Source organism: Cebus imitator, unplaced genomic scaffold (genome assembly GCF_001604975.1).
Source record: "Cebus imitator isolate Cc_AM_T3 unplaced genomic scaffold, Cebus_imitator-1.0 Scaffold80, whole genome shotgun sequence".
In the NCBI taxonomy this organism is placed as follows: domain Eukaryota; kingdom Metazoa; phylum Chordata; class Mammalia; order Primates; family Cebidae; genus Cebus; species Cebus imitator.
In genome coordinates this window covers 3,105,011-3,127,339 of record NW_016107395.1, presented here as the reverse complement: position 1 = coordinate 3,127,339, position 22,329 = coordinate 3,105,011, and the positions used below count along the sequence as shown (strand labels likewise).

General features: G+C 37.2%; 1 protein-coding gene across 2 annotated transcripts in view; it reads right to left on the bottom strand.

Annotated features, from left to right (window-relative positions):
• The window catches only part of NNT (nicotinamide nucleotide transhydrogenase), a 93,100-nt gene that overhangs the window by 3,529 nt on the left and 67,242 nt on the right, over nt 1-22,329 (bottom strand). For both annotated transcript variants that reach the window (XM_017533178.2, XM_017533179.1), the window contains exons 19-20: nt 20,165-20,246; nt 1,691-1,809 (exon numbers count right to left, since the gene is read on the bottom strand). In XM_017533178.2, the coding sequence (XP_017388667.1) occupies nt 1,691-1,809; nt 20,165-20,246 (201 nt within the window). The remainder of the gene's footprint in view (nt 1-1,690; nt 1,810-20,164; nt 20,247-22,329) is intronic.

Sequence of the window (22,329 nt, the reverse complement as noted above, 5' to 3'; positions counted from 1 at the left end):
AAACACCTAAAAAATGGGCAAAAGACATGAACAGACATTTCTCAAAAGGAGACATACAAGTGGTCAACAAACATGAAAAAATGCTCAACATCACTAATCATAAGAGAAATGCAAAGCAAAACCACAATGAAATTACTATCTCACACAGTAAGAACAGCTACTGGTAAAAAGTCAAAATAACAGATGCTAGCAAGGCTGTGGAGAAAATGGAACATTTACACACTGTTCAGGGGAATGTAAATTAGTTCAGCCACTGTCAAAAGCAGTTTGAAGATTTCTCAAAGAACTTAGAGCTGCTATATGACCCAGCAATCCCACCATGCAAAAGAAAACAAATCATTCTACCAAAAGATACATTCACTAACATGTTTATTGCAGCACTATTCACAGTAGCAAAGACATAGAATCAACCTAGGTGTCCATTAACAGTGGACTGGATAAAGAAAACATGGTATGTATACATCATGGAATACTATAAGGCCATAAAAAAAGAAGGAAATCATGTTCTTTGCAGCAACATGGAAACAGCTGGAGGCCATTATCCTGAGCAAATAAACACAGGCACAAAAAAACAAATACCGCACATTCTCACTTATAAGTGGGAGCTAAACACTGGGTACTCAGGGACATAAATATAGCAACAATAGAACCTGGAGACTACCAAAGTGGGGAGGGAGGGACAGGGGCAAGGGTTGAAAAAGGGTCGGGTACTATGCTCACTACCTCCAACCCTCAGCATTCCACAATATACCCAGGTAACAAACCTGCACATGTACCCATGAATATATAATAAAAGTTAAAAAAAAACATAAAAATAAAATAACTCCTTAAGATACAATCTGATGTCTAATAGACAATGGTATCAAAATCCTCACTAAAGCCATGTCCATAATTCCTGGAACTGATTAGCATTACACATAATTTAATAACAGTGGAACCTGAAAAGGGACATAAAATTAAAATGGCCTAAGTTTTCTCTTTAAGAACTGCAATATAAACTACATTAAAATAGTGCCAAAAAATGCCATGTGAATCTAAATATTCAAACAATTTCATTATTTTTTTCTAATAAACAGCATTTCTTAAGCTTACAGTGGATATTTGCCAGAGGGAAGTGGTTTAATTTTAACAAACATAAGCTTGGGGCAAATGTCATTACCATTCGACATCTGCCCTATGACAGCTATAAAGTAGAGCACCTTATCTAGGGAAATTCTAGTACTTTTTAAAAAGAAAAGAAAGAGAAAACTACTTCACCGGTCATACATTAGTACAACTGGAAACCAGTAAAATCTCAGAAACTGGCAAGAATCAGACAATTATCAACGGAAGCACTCATAAATGAAGAGTCTGAGGTTGAGTAACAAGCTACTCAGAGTTAGGATCTGGATGCAAAAGCCAGGGCTGCCCAGATCCCCAATCTTCAACATTTCTGCACTACACCCCAAGGTTTTCACCATCTTACAGTTCTTCACAGAGGAGAAAAATTTACCTGTGCTGTTCATGACTCTTTTGTACCTTATTCAATATTGTCTTTCACTTATTTAATTTTGACTGCATATCTACGATGTACAAGTTCCTTTTCATCTGACTAGTCAGTGTTCACTGAATCTACAATTTATATCCCAAATCTGGCACTGCTTTATTCATAGTAAGAATATTTAAACTTCACCATTGCCCCATCACTTACCTGGGAAATCATGGTTGATCTCATCCATTTCCAACACAATATCATATGGCACCCCAGCCTCAGCCAGCAGCACATTAAGCTGACCAGGCATTCGGCCTGCAACTGGGTGAATTCCAAACCTAGACATGAAACAAATGAACAGCTGGCCTTACTTGACAGGACATAATGTACAGAGACCCCAGTATTACCTCCAAATCTGCACACTTTGTTCTTGGCATCTCTGCTTTTTCATGGTACTATCTGAACTCTACAGAAAGAAATAGAATTAGTCCAGATACATAGTCAATTTACAAATATTGAAGTTGAACATTCAGTATCTTAGTATGCAGGAAGCATAATTTCCCTCAGAAAAATAAAAGCATAACTCTGGAACAAGGCTCTTCCATATATGTTCTCAGTGTAGTGAACTTCCAATAATGTTAATAAATAATATCACCTTACATTTTAAAAGCACTGATTGTGTTCTCTTGTACTTTCTGGTAAATCTTGAATTCTTGAATTTTTTTTTTTTTTTTTTGGAGATGGAGTCTCGCACTGTTGCCCAGGCTGGAGTGCAGTGGGGCTATCTCTACTCACTACAACCTCCGCCTCCCAGGTTCAAGCGATTCTCCTGCCTCAGCTTCCCAAGTAGCTGGGTTTACAGGTGCCCACCAGGACACCCAGCTAATTTTTTGTATTTTTAGTAGAGACAAGGTTTCATTATGTTGACCAGGCTGGTCTTGAACTCCTGACCTTGTGATCCGCCCACCTCGGCCTCCCAAAATTCTGGGATTACAAGTGTGAGCCACTACGCCCAGCCTGAATCTTGAAAAACCTATTCACCTAGCCTGGAATTAAATTAATTAATTAATTAATTAATTAAATTAATTCCCATGAAAAATTAACATTATTCTATCAAAAGCTGACTTCCCATTCAACTTTAACCTCTTCATTAAAGGTAGGGAGATGGCTGGGAGCAATGGCTAAAAATGCCTGTAATCCCAGCCCTTTGGAAAGGTCAAGATAGGCAGATCACGTGAGATCAGGAGTTCGAGACCAGCCTGGCCAACATGGCGAAACCCCATATCTATTAAAAACGCAAAAATTAGCCAGGCATAATGGCAAGTGCCTATAAGCCCAGCTACTCAAGAAGCTTGAGGCAGGAGAATCACTTGAACCCAGGAGGAAGAGATTGCAGTGAGCTAAGATCATGCCACTGCACTCCAGCCAAGGTGACAGAGTCTCAGAGAAAAAAAAAAAGGGTACAGAGATAAATACTGTCATACACATGATGTTAAAGCCTACAGCCTCTCAGGGGATGACATAAAGTACTACTCCACATCACAGAAGACATGTGATGGGAACACACAAGAGTATCTAAAACACAGAGTGGGTAATACACAAGCAGAGCTCCGCACTTAAGATAAAGGACACCAAAGCATCAAGCAACTTCTTTCAACCACAGATATAATGAGGTCTTTAAAGTCTTTTAATCCAACCTCTTGCCCAGTATTTATCTGTCTTCACCATACTAGGAACAGTGTGTGACACACAGGAAAGGCTCCATAAGAAGTGAATGAATGAATGAATTCAAAAAGAAATACAGTTTATACTATTTCTTGGAAGAGATCCCTCCAACCTCAGCTTAAATACCTTTGGTGACCAGAAATTTACTCCCTACTAAGGTCTAATCCATTACTAGACTACGTGTGTGTGTGTGTGTGTGTGTGTGTGTAAGCATATATATTCATACAGTAATATATTCATTTATATACAGTAGGTCCTCACTTAACATCATTCATAAGTTCTTAGAAAGTGCAACTTCTTAGAAAGTCGAACTTTAAATGAAACAACATATAATGAAACCAATTTTACTCAGGCTAATTGATATAAATAAGAGTTAAGTTCCTACAGCATATTTCCGGCCACAAAAATATCACCAAGCTTCTAAATAATGACCAAAACACTTCTAATATAAAACACTGAAATAAATGTGAGCTATACATACAGTTAGGAAAGATTAATAAAATCAAATAAGATAATTATTTACCAAAGGCAGAAAGACCTGGTTAGACCTGGACAGGACACCATCTCATCACACAGGGTGCACTCCCAGACACCCACACCTACCCAGACTGGGACCATGTAGACACACCAATTCACCTAACATGGATATCTTTGAGATGTGAGTGGACAGCAGAGAATCCAGAGAAAACCCATGCAGACATAGAGAGAATGTGTAAACCCCACAGAGACAACGGCCCCAGCTAGGAATTGATTTCTTTTTCTGATCAAAGTGGCAACAAAATTATACTAAACAAAAGGACATTATTTGAGGATTTGCCATATATATATATAATGTACACAGACCCCAGTACTACCTCCAAATTATACATATGTGTATATACATAAATACAATATTAACCAAAGAGAAACTCCATCTCATTGTTTTCCAAAGTCTGCAGTTGTGCCATCTGGAACCATAATCAATCTATGACCTCTTTGATTTGCAGATTCCTGTCAGCTATCCTAGAGATATGGTGTGGCTGTGTCCCTGCCCAACATGGCGAAACATGGTCTCCACTGAAAATACAAAAATTAGCTGGGTGTGGTGGTAGATGCCTGTAATCCCAGCTACTAAGGAGGCTGAGACAGGAGAATCACTTGAACCCGGGAGGCGGAGGTCCAGTGAGCCAAGATGGCACCACTGCATTCTGCCTGGGCAACAGAGCGAAACTCCATATATTAAAAAAAAATCAACAGCACATGTTCAATCTAGACAATTAAGTCTGATGAAGAGAAAGATATCTGCATGGTCTTAAAGAGAGCTCAAAGCAGTTTGCCCCTGTTCCCTTACTCTTACCTCAACTGAGAAAGAAAAAAAATTAAAAACTGTTAATGCTTTTTCTGATAGCTACTTCACTGAAAACTGATCTGTAATCAGAGAGTAGTTGTTAGAAATATTTAACCACCTGTACACTTTGCTGAATGGATATTTGATTATGTAGATAGAGTCCATATTTTTGTTTTATCCCCAGATTATAATTCCTTGAAAATTCCTAACAAAATAGATTTTACGAAGTTTAACATCCAAATCTCTGCCAAGAAGAACTTACATTGAAACTGTAGTTTATTAATTTGTATTTTAATGCACTGTTTGGTAGACATGGGTGCACTGACAATATTTTAACTCAATGTTCTAAGCATTTTATGGGCAAACCAAAGAAAGGCACAGAGATTGTGCCCCAACAAAGGCAGAGATCCTGTAATTACATTTTAGAGCCCTAGCAGGTGATTATTTTTGAATAATAATGGAACAAAATCACTTCCAAAAGAATGTATTTTAAAATAAAAAATTTGAGATTGAAAAGGTCATTTCACTTTAACAGAGATTATTAGTAATATATCTAAAGTATTGTATTGCATTATTAATCAGCTGATTTTCTTTCAAAGTTAATGCCAAATTGTACTTCAACTGTATCAATTTCAAATCAACATTCAAATTAACTCAGGGACTTTATCCCCCAGTTATCAAAGGTACTCTTCTATCACTGACTAGACCCAATGATGAAAATAAATATCCAGATTTAGTTCAGAGAACTGCAGATTAAAAGGATCAGAGGGCACCTGCATAAGGTTCAAGAGAAACACAAAGTACCTAACAACTTAAAAAATAACACACTCTGGCTGGGCACCATGGCTGACACCTCTAATCCCAGTACTTTGAGAGGCCGAGGCGGGTGGATCACCTGAGGTCAGGAGTTCAAGGCCAGCCTGATCAACATGATGAAACCCTGTCTCTACTTAAAAATACAAAAATTAGCTAACATGGTGGCACACACCAGTAGCACCAGCTAACTCAGGAGGCTAAGGCGGGAGAGTCACTTGAACTCAGAAGGCGGAGGTTGCAGTGAACAGAGATTGTACCACTGTACTCCAGCCTGGGGACAGAATGAGATTCTGTCAAAACACACACACACACACCAGTGGAAAAAAAAAAAAAAAAAAAAAAAAAAAAATTCTAGATCAATTGGCTAGAAAACAAAAAGGCAAAACTGTGATTTTCAAATAAACCACAGAAGATTACCAAATATTTTTTGTTTTCACAGAAGAGAAGAAAATGTTCAAATGCAAAAGAAAGAATTGAAATTTTTTATTTTAAAAAAAGCTTTCTGTTAACAATTTAAAACAAATACTTTATCTAAGGAAATTTCAGGCTTCTTTTTTGTGGGCCACAAAAAAGAATCTGCCCTCAATCTGCCCTCATGCATAACCCCCAGTTCAATCCAAAAAGAATCCAAGAGTATTTTACTTATAACTCAAAGAATGGTTGGCAGTGGGCATGATCAAGACCATTATGGAAGCTGGGATAGCCTTTTATTTGTGGAAGGTGGGGAGGGATCTCAACCAATGGTCTTAACCACTAGTAAGAGCAAGCAGCAGCTTAGAGGGAGCCCAGGATTTCCTGAATAACTACATGATATTGCCCTAGCTCAACCCTATAGTACTAACTGCCTCTCAAATTAATCACTTGTGCTCTTTTGAGGTGTTAAAATTAATCTTGGACCACCAAAAATATTTCCTAATTTCCCAATCCAGATCACCAATAAGTGTTTCCTGCTTCCCCCAGGCCCACCAGGCCCACTGCTCTTCCCAAAACCTGACCGGGGAGAACTTAAGACTAAGAATAGCTGTTATGTATGACATTTAAAGTCTGTATTCGTTTCATATTGCTGCTGTAACAAACCACCACAAATTTAGTGCCTTCAAATAACACAAATTTGTTATCACTTAATGGTTCTGAAGGTCAGAAGTCCAAAATCAGTTTCCCCGTGAGAGAATGTGTTCTCTTTCTGGGTCCACAGAGGGGCGTAGTTTTAAGGGCAAGAACTTCCCAGCGCCATGCCCCGCTCCCATGTCTCTCCATCTGGGAGATTTAACGGTTTATGTTTAAATTTCTCAGGTGAGGGAAGAAACTAAGAGTCAATCACCCCAGCGGAAGTTCTAAAGAAGGGTTAAAAGTCCCCTTCTAGCCGGGCACGGTGGCTCAAGCCTGTAATCCCAGCACTTTGGGAGGCCGAGGTGGGTGGATCACAAGGTCAAGAGATCGAGACCATCCTGGTCAACATGGTGAAACCCCGTCTCTACTAAAAATACAAAAAATTAGCTGGGCATGGTGGCGCGTGCCTGTAGTCCCAGCTACTCAGGAGGCTGAGGCAGGAGAATTGCCTGAACCCAGGAGGCGGAGGTTGCGTTGAGCCGAGATCGCGCCATTGCACTCCAGCCTGGGTAACAAGAGCGAAACTCCGTCTCAAAAAAAAAAAAAAAAGTCCCCTTCTTCCACACCCCTTTGGACTCCATGTTTGGGTCCCCTTCCATGATCACTCCCTGGTGGAAGCTGCTTTTCCCCTCCTAAACTCCATCTCTCTCTCTCAATTCCCTACCCCTCAGTGTGGAAGCTGTCTTTCCTCTCCTGGATTCCATCCTTCTGGATTCTCTCACTCAGTGTGAGAGGAGCTTTCCTCCTCTGGTTTTCCCCCTCTGGGAACCCTTCTCACTCAGTATGAGAGCGGCTTTTCTTCCTCTCACTCAGTGTGAGAGTCAGCTGTTTCTCTCTCCTCATTTTTCTCTCTCTGCTTTAAATAAATCACTTTCTACAAACACTTTTGAGTCTGGCATTTACTTTTATGAGCGCACTGTGCCATGTTCTCCTCTCTCATTCTTGAGAGGGCAATAGACCAAGAACCTGGAGAAACATCCTCTCAAGAGAACTAGGGCACCCCTGAACCTGGAAACACCTGGACTAAAAAAGAAAAAATCAAGATGTCAAGAAGCCTTAATTCCTTCTGGATCTTTTTGCAATGAATTCCCAGGTGTTCTTTGAGCTTTCCCAGGTGTTATTTGGATGTCTAGCTCTCTAGCAAGGCCAGAGAAGTTTTCCTCGCTATGCCCTCAAATACGTTTTCCAAATTTCTAGATTTCTCTTCTTCCTCAGGAACACCAATTATTCTTAGGTTTAGACATTTAACATAGTCCCAAACTTCTTGGAGGCTTTGTTCATTTTTTAAAATCCTCATTTCTTTGTCTTTGGTGGACTGGATTAATTCAAAAGCCTTATCTTTGATCTCTGAAGTTCTTTCTTCTGTCTGTTCAATTCTATTACTGAGACTCTCCAATGCATTTTACATTTCTCTGTGTCCTTAATTTCCAGAGGTTGTGATTGTTTTTTAATTTATGCCCTCTATGTCACTGAAGATGTTTCCTTTCATATCCTTTATCATGTTTTTTATTTCTTTAACTTGGACTTCACCTTTCTCTGGTGCCTCCTTGATTATCTCAATAATCAACCTTCTGAATTCTTTTTCTGACAATTCAGAGATTTTTTCAGGAAAGGACACCCTGTTCAACAAATGGTGCTGGGATAATTGTAAGCCACATGTAAAATAATGAAATTGGATCCTCGTTTCTGACCTTATACAAAATCAACTCAAACTGGATCAAAGACTTAAATCTAAGACCCAAAACCATAAAGATTCTGTAATAACAGAAAAACCCTTCTAGACATTGGCTTAGGTGAAGACTTCATGACCAAAAATCCAAAGGCAAATGATACAAAACAAAGATAAATAGATGGGACTTAACTAAACTAAAAAGCTTCTGCACAGCAAAAATAATAATAATAATAAACAGAGTTAACAGATAACCCATGGAGAAAAAATCTTCACTATCTATACATCTGACAAAAGACTAATGTCCAGAATCTCCAAAAAACTCAAATCAGCAAGAAAGAAACAAACAATCCCATCTAAAAGTGGGCTAAGAACATGAATAGACAACTCTCAAAAGAAGATATACAAATGGCCAACACACATATGGAAAAACGCTCAACATCACTAATTATCAAGGAAATGCCAACCAAACCACAATGCGATACCACCTCAATCCTGCGAGAATGGCCATAACCAAAATATCAAAAAAAATAATAGAGGTTGGTGTGGATGCAGTGAAAAGCAAACATTTTTACACTGCTGGTAGGAATATAAACTAGTACAATCACTATGGTAAACCGTGTGGAGATTCTTTAAAGAGCTAAAAGTAGATCTACCATTTGATCCGGCAATCCCCACTATTAGGTATCTGCCCAGAGGGAAACAAGTCATTATACAAAAAAGATACTTGCACACATATGTTTATAGTGGCACAATTTGCAATCGCAAAAATATGGAACCAGCCCAAATGCCCATCAATCAATGAGTGGATTTAAAAAATATGGTATCTCAGCCATATAAATGAATGAAACAATGGCATTCATAGCAACCTGGATGGAACTGGAGACTACTATTCTAAGTGAAGTAACTCAGAAATGGAAAATCAAACATTATGTGTTTTCACTCACAAGTGGGAGCTAAGCTATAAGGACGCAAAGGTATAAGGATGATACATTGAACTTTGGGGACTTGGAGAAAAGGGTTGGGGTGGCAAGGGATAAAAGACTACAAATTGGGTACAGTGTACACTGCTGGGATGATGGGTGCACCAAAATCTCAGAAATCACCACTAAAGAGCTTTTCCATGCAACCAAACACCACCTGTTCCCCAAAAACCTATTGAAATAAAAAGATAAAAATTTAAAAATTCCTGCTGGAGATTCTAGGGCAAAATCCATCCCATACCTTTTCCAGCTTCTGCAGTCTTCCCTCTTTCTTTGGTTGGGGGGGGGAGGGCCATATCACTCTAACCTCTGCTTCCACTGTCACATCTTCTTTAACTCCGATCCTCCCGCTTTCCTCTTTTAATGACAATACTGAGCCCACCAATAATCCAAGATAATCTCCCCATCTCAAAATCCTCACCTTCATCAAATCTACAAAGTCACTTTTGCCATGTAAGGCAACACAGTCATTTTGAGGATTTGGATGTAGACACTTTGGGAGACCACCATTCTGCCTACCACAAAGCTTTCCAGGCTTAAAATTCAGTGAACTAGGTCTTGTATTTTAGCTAAATAACCCAATATAAACTTTGTGATTACTTTTGGATTTCAATTTTATATCCCTCCTTGATTCCAGCTTATTTTGTTTAATTTCATGTTTTGAATAGTGTTTTCGTCATCTTTAAATTAATCCATCTGGCTACCATCTTGAGGCTTTAACTGAGGTATCTTGGACCAAATTAGAAATTAAGGACCTCTAAATATGTTAGTTCTTATTTTGATGTCTTGATCAGCTGCAGACTGCATAAAGACAATGTTTCTGTTGAGCTAGTTGTAAAGAGTAAATAATTGCCAACATAACCATCATGTTATGCCTAATATCCCAAAGGACAGATCATTTTATATCTACTTGCATAGTAATTTATTACACTAAATTTTATGACTCTAAAGTCAGAGAAAAACACATGCAAGGTTATTACAAGAGAATGCCAATGTTTTGAGAAAAATAACAGAATACAGTCAAATGTGTGGAGATATATATTTGCACACTGATGAGTCAATGTGAGTTTATAAAAAATTCTGGCACATGTAACTGGCTAATCTCCAAAGTATGTATTAAAATTAATTATATCAGACACTGGTTGGCCGTAATGAGCAATTTCCAGGAACTGATGGCCAAAGCTCATTAATGTTCCATCATCACATGAAGAATATCCAGAATTTCAACATGCAAAGCCTACCAACCCTTTAGTTCTTCTCTTTCAACTATGAAAATTATCTTTTATTATATACATGCTTGAAAAAACAGAATCAGCTATCCCTCACCATGACAAGATTCTACAGAAGGAAAAGAACTACTAAAATGAGGTCATAGAAAGATCTTACACGCTTTCAGAATTCTTCCTTTATGTATCTAGTATACAATAACATAACTGGTCGACATGACTGTGCCCTCCAAGAGTTCCCTGAGTATAAGAATGAACCACGTCTTATTCATCAGTTCCTGGCACTCTACTGCAGGGACTCAATGAAAGAGAGAGGAGAAAAGGGGTTTTAAACAACATAGTGTTCCCAATAGGGTATACTGATTCATACACTTTCTATGTTTCTTTTTAGAGAAAGAATTTAGAAAAGCCACATAGGGTAGCAGTTAAGAGTTCTAGATTGCCACTGCCAGAGTTCAAAGCATTTGGACAATTTACTTCTGTGCAACTCCATTCCTTTATGGGTACCATGGGATTGATAATAAAATCTCCTAAAGGACTATTAAGACATTTAAATGAGATAGTTTGTGTAAAGAGCTTTCCATACAACGTGCATTAGACCAACATCTGGCAAACATAAGTCTTCAATAAATGTACACAGCAATTATCCTGCTCAAATATGTTTTTGTATAATAATATAAATGTTCTTCTGTGTTTTTCAAATAAGTACATATTTTTAATAATCAATATAAAGAAGCACACATTTTCACATTAAAACAAATGTTGATTTAATGTCAACACTTACTGGGTTGCTTTTCTAATTTTTATCTTATAATGCCAGTAAAAATCAATAGAGTCCAGTAAAAGCCAGAAATTATTTGTATTTGTAGCTACATCAAAAGTATTAAAAAACTGTGTAGTCAATCTAGATTGAGGCCAATAATTATAAACATTGGGGTCCCTAGAAACTTGGTCAAAACTAACATTCAAATACACATTTACTCTGATAGATTCAAATTTCAAAGGGCCATTTTTAACCATTTAACAGATATGATTAGGCAAAAAAATACTGTTTCCTTGGTTGATACATACAACAAATGTCATCAAGTTAGGATAATCTCTTCAATATCTTGAAGCAAAAAAAAATTTTTTTTTCAACAAAATTTACTATTTTCCTCTCCCAAGTATGAAAACAATAAAGCCTTTCATGGAACATTAGTTAATAAAAAAGCTCAGCCTTCAGTCATCAATTAAGAATAGACCCAGGCACAGTTCAAAAAAAGTAGCATAATCTACTCAAATGAAACAACCTGATCTTCAGACTCTTTTAAATTAACCAAGGAGAATAAAAACAAATATGAGTATATATAAGAACTATTCATGAATACTGAGTATACTGGGTAAAATTTGAAAAAGAAGCAATTCAAAAAGTACTATTTTTTAAAACCCTCTTTTATAATATATGGTGACATAAACCTCATTCTTAGAGTTTTTCACAACTTTACATTAGATTTCAGACACCACATCTTTAAAGGGGCCACAACAGAAATTCCCATGATCATAGACCATGGAGACAATATGTCCTGACAATATTATTGTAGGATAATATACATATATTATATATATATATATATGTATTAATATATATAGACAATATGCTATGCACCAGGGTGCATAGAAGCAGTTTTCTTGGGCATGTGGGGCTATTAATATAAAACATCACCACATGGATCCTACCACAACTGTTCAAATAAACTGCATTTTGCTTCTTGCATTATGGAAATACCAGACCTAGTTCAGCAATAAACTATTAAGAATGGTTAATTAAATTGTGTATCCCAATTCAACAATTACACAAAGAAACCACAAGTACAATTGGGCCCCTTTCTAAATTATTTACAGTGTTTTTTTCCATTTTGCAGCCTCTCCTATTATAAATAGTGGCAAGGATCGCCAGTTTTAAAAAAAATAAATAAATAAGCTCTTTACAACCTTCAACTATTTGTTTACATGTTTTGTGAGTCACTATGCAAAACTTGTGCCCATACTCCAGACGTTCAGAGTTACTTTCCCTTATTTACTCTGCTTTACATTTTAAAATCAAACTGGAGATAGGACAATGTATATTGAGGATTTTGGAATTCTGTCCTCCCAATACTATCATCCCACAATTTTCCTAAATATGCTATGATAACCGTCTAGGAGGTTGACAAATTAAGCAAAAGACATAAACAGAAAATAAAAAGAAGCCTCGTTTGTTAAATGTCTACTAACTTCTCTTGTTTTTAAACCATAAATATTTATAAATCCATAAAACTTTAACAGTTAAAATAGAACTTAAAGGTCTTCCAATCCAACTGCTTCTTAAGGGAGGAATTCTTCATTTATAAATTATACCAAAAATTTTTGCACAGTGTTCTGCCCCAAAAACAGGCTGGAAATTCCACTGTAGAGAGAATAAAGAGTCCCTAGTATGGGCTACACCTCAAGGACCTTTGAAATTGTGTTTGTATGTGGCAATGTTATGTTCTCAGGAGGGTCTCTGGAGGTAATCAAAGGATTTGTTACTATATTCAGTACTTTTTCACATTTATGCATTTAACCTGTGAAAAATATGATAAACTCACTGCAAAGGCAGGTTTCTTTGGTTTATCACATGCTGATCAGAGCTTCCGGTGGACAGTTATAAATCACACTATTAAAAGCAAAAGGAAAAGGGGTTTTTTAAGCAATCATTTTAGTGTATCAGTTCTGAATAAAAACTTCCAAATCATGGTGTCAGCAGGGTAATTGTTCCTGTTAGGCAAATTATATCCTTGCTGGTGAAAAGGCCTGGACCAACTGGGTAGGGCTGGTCTATCCATCTGAAGGGAAACATGTAACAAAGTGAGAAAAAAAAAAAAAAAAAAAAATCCTGACTAGGCAATTGCTGTCCACAAAAACTAATGAATGAGATAGGTGGTAGAACCAACATCTCTGGTAAAGCTTCTCAGGCAAAGGAATAAACACCTAGCCTTTTAAAATTGTGAAAGTCCTTCTTAGACGCAGTGGTTCTGATGAATTCACTCATACAATTCCCAATGGGGGGGAAAAAGTGTTCATTTAATTTCCTAGAATTTTCCAACAGCCAGAATTAGAGAACACTTTGTACTTTTCTTTCGTTTTTCAAAGGCAAATAAGGGCTGAACTGCTACTCTATTTCTGAATTCTGTTGTTCATCTATGGCCTTCCCTTTTTCAGAGAAAAAAAATTATGAAAGTCAGAGAGCTTATGAAAACATCTCGGGGGACAATTTTTCTAATGCAGAATAACAGACTTTGTCTTGTGAATGTGAATGAGAAATGTCTGATAGGCTACAGTCACATTTTCCATCTGTACATGTGGCCTGTGACACTGAGGCCACCCAAAGAGATGACATGTCACCTGAAGAGGATCAGCTCAGATGATCTAGACCAAACATCAATGCAGACCTCTATGAAACCATGTCCCAAAACTACCTTTTCTGTTCTGAGGAGATTAATTATAGATTGTGCCCAAATCTGACTTTTCCATCAATTAACCAAATCCAACTACCAGGCCCAGAATAGAAACTGTATGACTACTGACACTGTTTTGATTTTAAAATAGCCAACGAGATTATGAAGAACGATATTAGAAAAAAAAAATTCAGTTTGCAACTAACTCTCAAATATTACATTCCGGCATATTATAGAGATTTAGTTAAAATTATACATAATGTCATCTTTCTGTCTGAATAATTTTGATGATGCTATTGAATGGCTCTTGGAATGCAATGGCTAATGAGCTCAATAAGATGAAAATTATTTATAAGCAAGATTCTTATTTAGTTGTTCACATGCACTGTGAAAACTCAGCTCACAAAGTTTCCTATAACTAACACTAGAACCAGAAGCTAAAAATCACCCTGATGATCAGTGACAATGATTTCATCAATAGTGAGCATTTTCTCCTCAGATCACAGGAACGCCTGTGACAAGAGTTTCTAAGGAATGCATCTCAGAGTGGTATGACCAAAAGAACCTTTACAAACCACCTAAAGCACAGGCTTTAACACAGTCTTTTGTTCTTTCCACCACATCAATATGCTGTGGACAAGATAAAGCCAATCTGGGATAAGGTGGTCATTTTCTAGGACCGTAACAGACACCTTCGATCTGGGCGATTACTAGCAACTCCACACAATAGGTTGAACATAGATGTGAGTGAATGCACATATTTTCTTTGGTTTTCCTCTCATCCATCAAAGTATCACTCATTTGACCAATTACGCAAATAACCCATACCCACTATCCTGCCACCATGTTTTTCAAGAAGGCAGCCCCAGAGCAAAGTGCAAAGAAACACACCAAATTCTTTAAGAAAACCAAAGGCACTGGCTAATTCCAGGCCAAATAGTGGCAGCTGTAACTCTGAAACTCTGATATAATAACATATGCTATAGCTGTTTTCCAGTTTTTCAAGTAACATCAAACTTGGAGACAAATGGAGTTAGAATCTCCAATTCAGATTATCTTGAAGCCTATTAATTAATCAATTAATTAATTAATGTAAATTTCTTAAGACCAAGAATTTTCATCTGTTGTCTTCACTGAGGTATCCCTGGGACCTACAACAGTAGCCTGAGAAAGAATATTATATATTATAATTATTGTTCAATGAATGGTTATGAATAGTTGTATCTTTATTTTTAAAAAGTATTACAAAGCTGACATGAAACTGCTGAATAGCATCTATCTCATTATTCAAATACTCTACTAGATCTTTTTAACTGGCCTAGTTTCTATTCTCATCAGAAGTACATGACTTTATTGCTTTACCAATCTGCAAGCCTTGACTCTTCCTCCACCCAAAAACATAACAAATCCAAGAAGGCTAACTTTGGTTATCTGAATCACATTTAGTCAATGAAAAACAGGAAAATCCTGGCAGAGCATGGCAGCTCATGCCTATAATCCCAGCACTTTGGGAGGCCAAAGTGAGCGGATCACCTGAGGTCAGGAGCTCGAGACCAGCCTGGGCAACATGGCAAAACTCTGTTTCCACTAAAATTACAAAAATTAGTTGGGCATGGTGGTGCACATGTGTAATTCCAGCTACTTGGGAGGCTGAGGTGGGAGAATCGCTTGAACCTGGTAGGCAGAAGTTGCAGTAAGCCAAGATCGTGCCACTGCACTCTAAGCTGGGTGACAGAGCAAGATTCCGACTCAAAAAAAAAAAAAGGAAAATCCAGTTAGATAGACAAAATATTTTATTTTTAAGTGTCTTCAAAGAATCAATTTCTTAGTAAAAATTACATATATTAAATCTATAGCCATATTGCACAAGACTGTAAAACATTATTAGGCTGCAAATATTACAGGCAGCTATATATGTTTAGACAGTATGCAAAAAGAAATAAAAATATTTTTTAAAACATGCAAAATATTTCAGGTTGTAAAAAGTTTAAAATATTTCCCGGACAGATAACTGCTCTTTGGATTCTTACCCTACTACTCTACTTGTCTTAGCATACTATTACATTAAATGGAGTTCATTCACTGATTCATCTGTTTAGTAGAGATTTCTTCATAACTATAAACTTTTGAGAATTGCACTTATGCAACCTTGTATGTTCAGTACCTAGCAATAAATTTCTTAGTAAATTATTCATAGAAAGATATTGTAGAACATTAACAGGAAATCAATACATAACATCAGTTAGTCAATCAAACAAGTTGAGGCTGGGCACAATGGCTCATGCTTGTAATCCCAGCACTTTGGGAGGCCAAGTCGGGTGGATCACTTGAGGTCAGGAGTTCAAGACTAGCCTGGCCAACATGGTGAAACCCCATCTCTACCAAAAATACAAAAATTAGCCAGGTGTCTAATGTGTGCCTGTAGTCCTAGCTACTAGGGAGGCTGAAGCAGGAGAGAATCACTTTGAACCCAGGAGGCAGATGCAGTGAGCCAAGATCGTGGCACTGCCCTCCAGCCTGGACAACAAGAGAGAAACTCCTTCTCAGAAAAAAAAAAAAAAAAAGAAATTGAAAGGTGTTTAATAAATGCAAATGACTTCTATAATAATGCAAGCAATTATGATTTATAGAAAAAAATCAAGCAGTGATTAATTATAAAAAAAGAAAAAAATTCTACCCCTTTATAATTACTCAATGGGAATACTATCTCTGCTTTATAATGAAAAGCCTATCATATAATCAATCCAAAAATTGGGAAGGAAAAAGAAAAAATATCTGTGGCTCTTGCATCATAAGATTGTTGTCATAAAATGCTTTTAGACATCAAGCAGAAGTAAGGTAACCTATACAGGCATTCTGAGCTTCTGGGAAGCAATGATACCTTGGACACTAAAGAAAGCCTAAGCCAGTGAACTTTCATGACATTCTAAAATGAGTTCTTATCATGAAATGTCATGTGCTTCATTATACAATCTTAGCTCTTTGTGAGCATGTTATGACTATGGCCAAAGTAAAGGAAAACAGGAGTGTCTCTAAATCAATCACGGGCCATGAAGCCAGACAGACTGTATGACAGATGCGATTTTTCTTGGCACCACTTGGGCGTAACTAATTGATGACAATCATATGTCCACACTGGCACATTTCCACAGGGGATGTGTGTGAATACGTCACCACATCTGGATGCTAGGCATGCTGGGGTCCTGAGGCACAAAGACCTACTAACTCCAGAGGCCCAGCAGCTGTACTCAATGAACACCGTGGGAGCTCCACAGAGTGATGAAAGGACTAAATTACTGCACACTGTAAATACAGATTTATTTCATTAAAATACGAGGTAACTGCTGCAGCCATCTCTTGTTCAAATAGACGTTTGCCCCTTTAAAAAAAAAAAAAAAAGGAAAAAGCTAGCATCTAACTTTGTAAAGAATATTTGCATTTCTCCTGTGAAAAGATAAGCTACACACAAAGCAAAATCACAAAAGTTTCTACAAGTCTCTTTTAATAAAAAAAAAATTAACACAGAAAAATATGATGATCTACTGTCATCATTTTAGCAAGAATAGTCCTCTTCCATTTAATTCAAATGGAAGATTTACACAATTTGTTACAAATTTCATGTTGAAAATTCAACACACTATAGTAAAAAAAACACTATGATATATTAATATATAATTTCACCTTTAATATGAAAGATGACTATAAATAACTTACAAATAGAGACTGAATTAAAATCTTATTCTGATCCCACATAATAATTTATAAAATTATTTGAACTATGTTAACAATTACGTGAAGCAATGCAAAGCTTTCTCATGAAACGTCCTATTCACAAAATTACTTCAATAAAAAATGTAGAACTGAAAAACTATTCATATATGTATAATCAAATATTTCTCATAAACCTTTCATCAAGTAATTACTTTTCCCAAGCAGTGTGACAGAAATCATTCTACAACAGAAGTTTATATCATGTCCTCTTAGATAAAATTCTAATTTTAATCAGATCAGAAACAAAAAAATTCATTTGTCTTATCTCTTTTCTTTTCAGATCATTTTTCCCCATCTCTCTTATTTCCTCTGACATTTCCCTTAGGGTCCTGCCCCTTCAAGCTGCACTACAGTCACGATGCTCTTCACTCCACATCCACCTATCTAACACTGGACTGACTTTCCAAGACGTCTAGTTAACCTAGGCTTATCAATGGGTAACAAGAGAGATATGTCAAATTAATCCTTCCCTTTCCTAAGAATAAGACATGAAAGGCATCTTTCTTTCTCTATTATGATTGCCACTCATCTCCTAAACATTTATGTGGTTAAAGAGGGCATTACGAATACATTAGACTTTTTCACATGTGGACTGAATAGAGAAAACAATTTCATTTTAGGAATATCATAAAACGTTGTTTAACACATCCTTTGTCCTTGCAGGCCTACAAATGCCATCAGTAGCAAAATGATGACTTTAAAAAAGCACAGCTTAATATCCTGTGTAAAAAATGGAATACATAACTAAAAAAAAAAAAAGAAAAGTAGACTTCTTATGTAAAAATTTTAAAATAAGGTCAATGACTTTTCTCATCTTCTATCTTCAATTCATCTAAGATTATCAATAAACATGAAAATCATATCACAGATACGCTGGTGCCACCACAAAATGGTATTTTGATTCTATATATTTGACAAAGACAAACTACAGATTGGAGGAAGGAGTGGAGAAGGAGTGAGAGAAGAAAGGAAGTGTAGGAAAGAAGGAAAGGAAGAAATTAAGCACAGCTGACATAACTGCTGACACCGACACAATTTAGGTAGCCCCCTGATTTCATCATCTAAGCTTCTTTTACCACTGCTAGTAGCTGGGGCATTCCAGCCAGAGATTAGGACTCTGCATCCAGTCCAGCACAAGTTGTCTGACTGTACAATGTTTGGCTTATTTTCTCATCATCTGTCTCCAGACAAAAGCATAAGGTTGATGTCTAAAACTCTTATGAACAGAAATTAACAGCTTTGTCCACATACATTAACGCCCTAGTAAACAAACTAATTCTATTTAATGAGTTACCTTGTTTCTCTGACTTACAGTGTCACATCAATGCAACTACTAGTGAACCAGCCACCCCACAAAATGGGCAGCAGTTGTCCTACCAGAGGTAACTGCAAAGGCTCTCTGACTCTTAAATAACGTCAGAGTTCCAGAATGGGGACCCAAAGGTGAGCAGGACAGATGCAAAGTACCTTGAGGGTCACCAAGTTCATCACTCAATGGCCGTATTTGTACGTTCCTCAAACCCTTTATCCAACGTCATGGAGAATAAGCTAGGACCGCAGAGTCCTCAACTTTGCCATTCTGCTTAATATCCTCCTAAGAGCAGGCCAATGCCCAAATGGCAAGTGGCAGGAACCGCTGCTGCTCCAATTTATATTTCAAAATGCGTATAGCCTTATAAAAAGAACACTTTCAGCAGTCTTTTCCACCCTGAGCATATGAGAGCTAAGTCAACAAAACAGTAATCAGCGCACAGGTTTATTATTTGGTCTTGCTCTTCAAGGCCTCTCTTTTAAGACCTTTTGTTTTTCTTCAGTGTGACTGGAAACCAAGAAGATACAACTTGATACAGTTAAAATGCTTTGCTTGACCTCTTTCCTCAAATCAAACCACAGAGAAACAAGGTTTCTGATTTCCCCATTAATAAACATCCAGGAATTTAGAATGACAAAATTTCCTTTTCTAAAAGGAGTCTACAATATTTAGAGTTGATGCTAATCCAGGGACAGCAAAAACTAAATAGTACAGCTAAGACTATTATAGGGCTTGTTCGTTAACAACTTAACCTCTTTACCTAGGATTATATATGTAAAACACCACTTTAAGAAACAGTCATCTTTTTCAGAAACCATCTACAGCTGACCCTTGAACAACATGGGTTTGAGCTGCGAGTGTCAACTTATCCACAGATTTTCTTCTGCCACTGCCACTCATGAGAGCAAGACCAGCTCCTCTTCCTCCTTCTTCTCATGTCAATCAACATAAAGACAAGGATGAAGATCTTTATGATGATCTACTTCCACTTAATGAATAGTAAATATATTTTCTCTTCCTCATGATTTTTTTAGTAACATTTTCCTTTCTCTAGTATTTAATACACATAAAAAATATGTTAATTGATACAGATTTTGTTCATGTTATCAGTAAGCATTCTGATTAGTAGTAGGCCATTAGTAAGTGAGTTTTTGGGGAGTCAAAAGTTACCTATGGATGTTTAACTGTATGGAGGTGTCAGTGCCCCAACCCCTACATTGTTCAAGGGTCCACTGTATTTCCTTTTCTCCACCCACACATCTTACACGCACTGCAGGCCTCTCCACTGCAAACACTTACCTGACTTTTTTGCCTTGCTCAGTGAGCATCTTTACCAAATCAGCGATAGGATATTGAGCTTTGGCTGCACAGAGACCATATCCTGCAAGGAACATTAAGAACACAGAAGAATGTGTTTTTTTATTTTGATATTACGTGAAGTACAACTTCTCTCTTGATCAACACACGTTTATGCCAACAGAGGCAATCATTTATCAGACTAGAAATGAAAGCAAACTTATAAGATGACCTTTTAAAAATATTGTCCTAAATTTGAAATTGAAAATGTAATGATTGCTCCTCAATCTTCTGTAGTGTCTGATGCTGCACCCCCGCCCCCTATACTGTACACACCCTTGGGTGTTTCCTCTCTTGTCTCTTTCTCTTTCTCTCTCTCTCTCTTTCATGTGTTTAATCTCTCTTCATACTTGGCTTTGATGACACTGCAGACCCCAGTCCCAGCATAACTTTGTTATTATTCTTCCTCTAGTTCCTCGAATAGTTTTTCTCCTTCTTTTCTCCCTTTATATGACAAAGCTTCCCACAGTGCTTTAACTTTGAACCCACACACTCTCCTTGAAAATCTGAGCTCATCTCAAGGCTTCAACAACCATCTGATGATTCTCAATCTGTCTGCGGGCTCAATCTGTCATTTGAGCCCCAGTACAACATGCCTCTTGTCTCATCTCTACCTCAAATTTAATGTCTCAAGAAAAGAACTCAAAATTTCTCCCCACACACTCCAAAAAGATGTTTCCATATTTCTAATGTTATTACAGGTATAACCAAGAACTTCAGTCATCTTCACCCCCCTTTCTGTCCATTCTAGCTCAACAATGTATCTCACATCTGTCCCTAGTTTTCTATCCCTGTTTTTTCAAATGCCAAGTCTCTACTCAAGCTATTCCCACAGGCTTCTCCCATCCCAACACCATCTAACCTCTAAGGCCTAAAAACAAATCCTCACATCCCTACAAACTTTCATAGGTTTCTGGTGATAGAAAAATTGTGTGTATAGTTCAGTTTAGCCCTTATCATAACCCACCTTGCATTACTGATCTACATAGCTGACTTCATCACTAGATGGAAAATGCCTAGAGGAAATAGATTGTGTCCTCTACATCTTTACACCTTTACACTCCAGAACAGTGTTGCTCAGTAGGTAAGACCAATGCCACTTTGGGTGTGATAATTCATTACGCAGAGTGTCCCAGGCCTTACAGTATCTTTAGTTTATCTGCCTCCATCCACTAATTGACAGTAGCATCGCCATCTTTGGACAACCAAAAACCCAAATCCACATATTTCAAGTTCCCCTAAAAAGTGATATTGTCCCAAGTTGAGAAGGCTTACACTTTAACATTCAATTCAGCTAATGTCACCTATTTTTATTTCAGTACATAACTAACTAGTAAACTACCCACATGTCAAATCAGTAGATTTTCTTTATAGAAAACTCATTTGACAGCATGATAGATTTAAAATCTTAATCTGAAACCAATGTATTACCCATAATACCACAGCATTCTGTGATAACAGTGAAGAAGAACTGGGATAAAACTCAAAAAATTGGAAACTTGAGGACTGGAGAGATTTAATGACTTGGGCAATGTCACGTAGATCATTAGAGGCAAAATTAAGAATAAACGTGCGAGGAGGCTGAGGCAGGAGAATTGCCTGAACCCAGGAGGTGGAGGTTGCGGTGAGACGAGATCGTGCCATTGCACTCCAGCCTGGGTAACATGAGTGAAACTCCGTCTCAAAAAAAAATAAAATAAAATAAAATAAAATAAATAAACGTGCGATATCGTGACTCCCATACCAAGCTCTTTCTACTAGGCCACATTGCCTCATTTTGTTAAAAACCACATGATTCTTGATGATTTTTTAAATTATTATTTTTGAAGAGAGAATAACATTTACTGAGCAACTCTAATGAGCGAGCTAAAGACTTTCAGATACTATATCTAATTTAATATTGACAATAGGCCCAAAAATTACCAATGAGAAAAAAAAAAAAAACAAGACTTGAAGCCGGGCGTGGTGGCTAGCACCTGTAATCCTAGCATTTCGGGAGGTTGAGGCAGGCAGATCACTCAAGCAGTCCACCTGTGTCCACCAAAAAACTACGCTCAGTTGCCCAGCATGGGCAACATGGCAAAACCCCGTCTCTACAAAAAAATTAG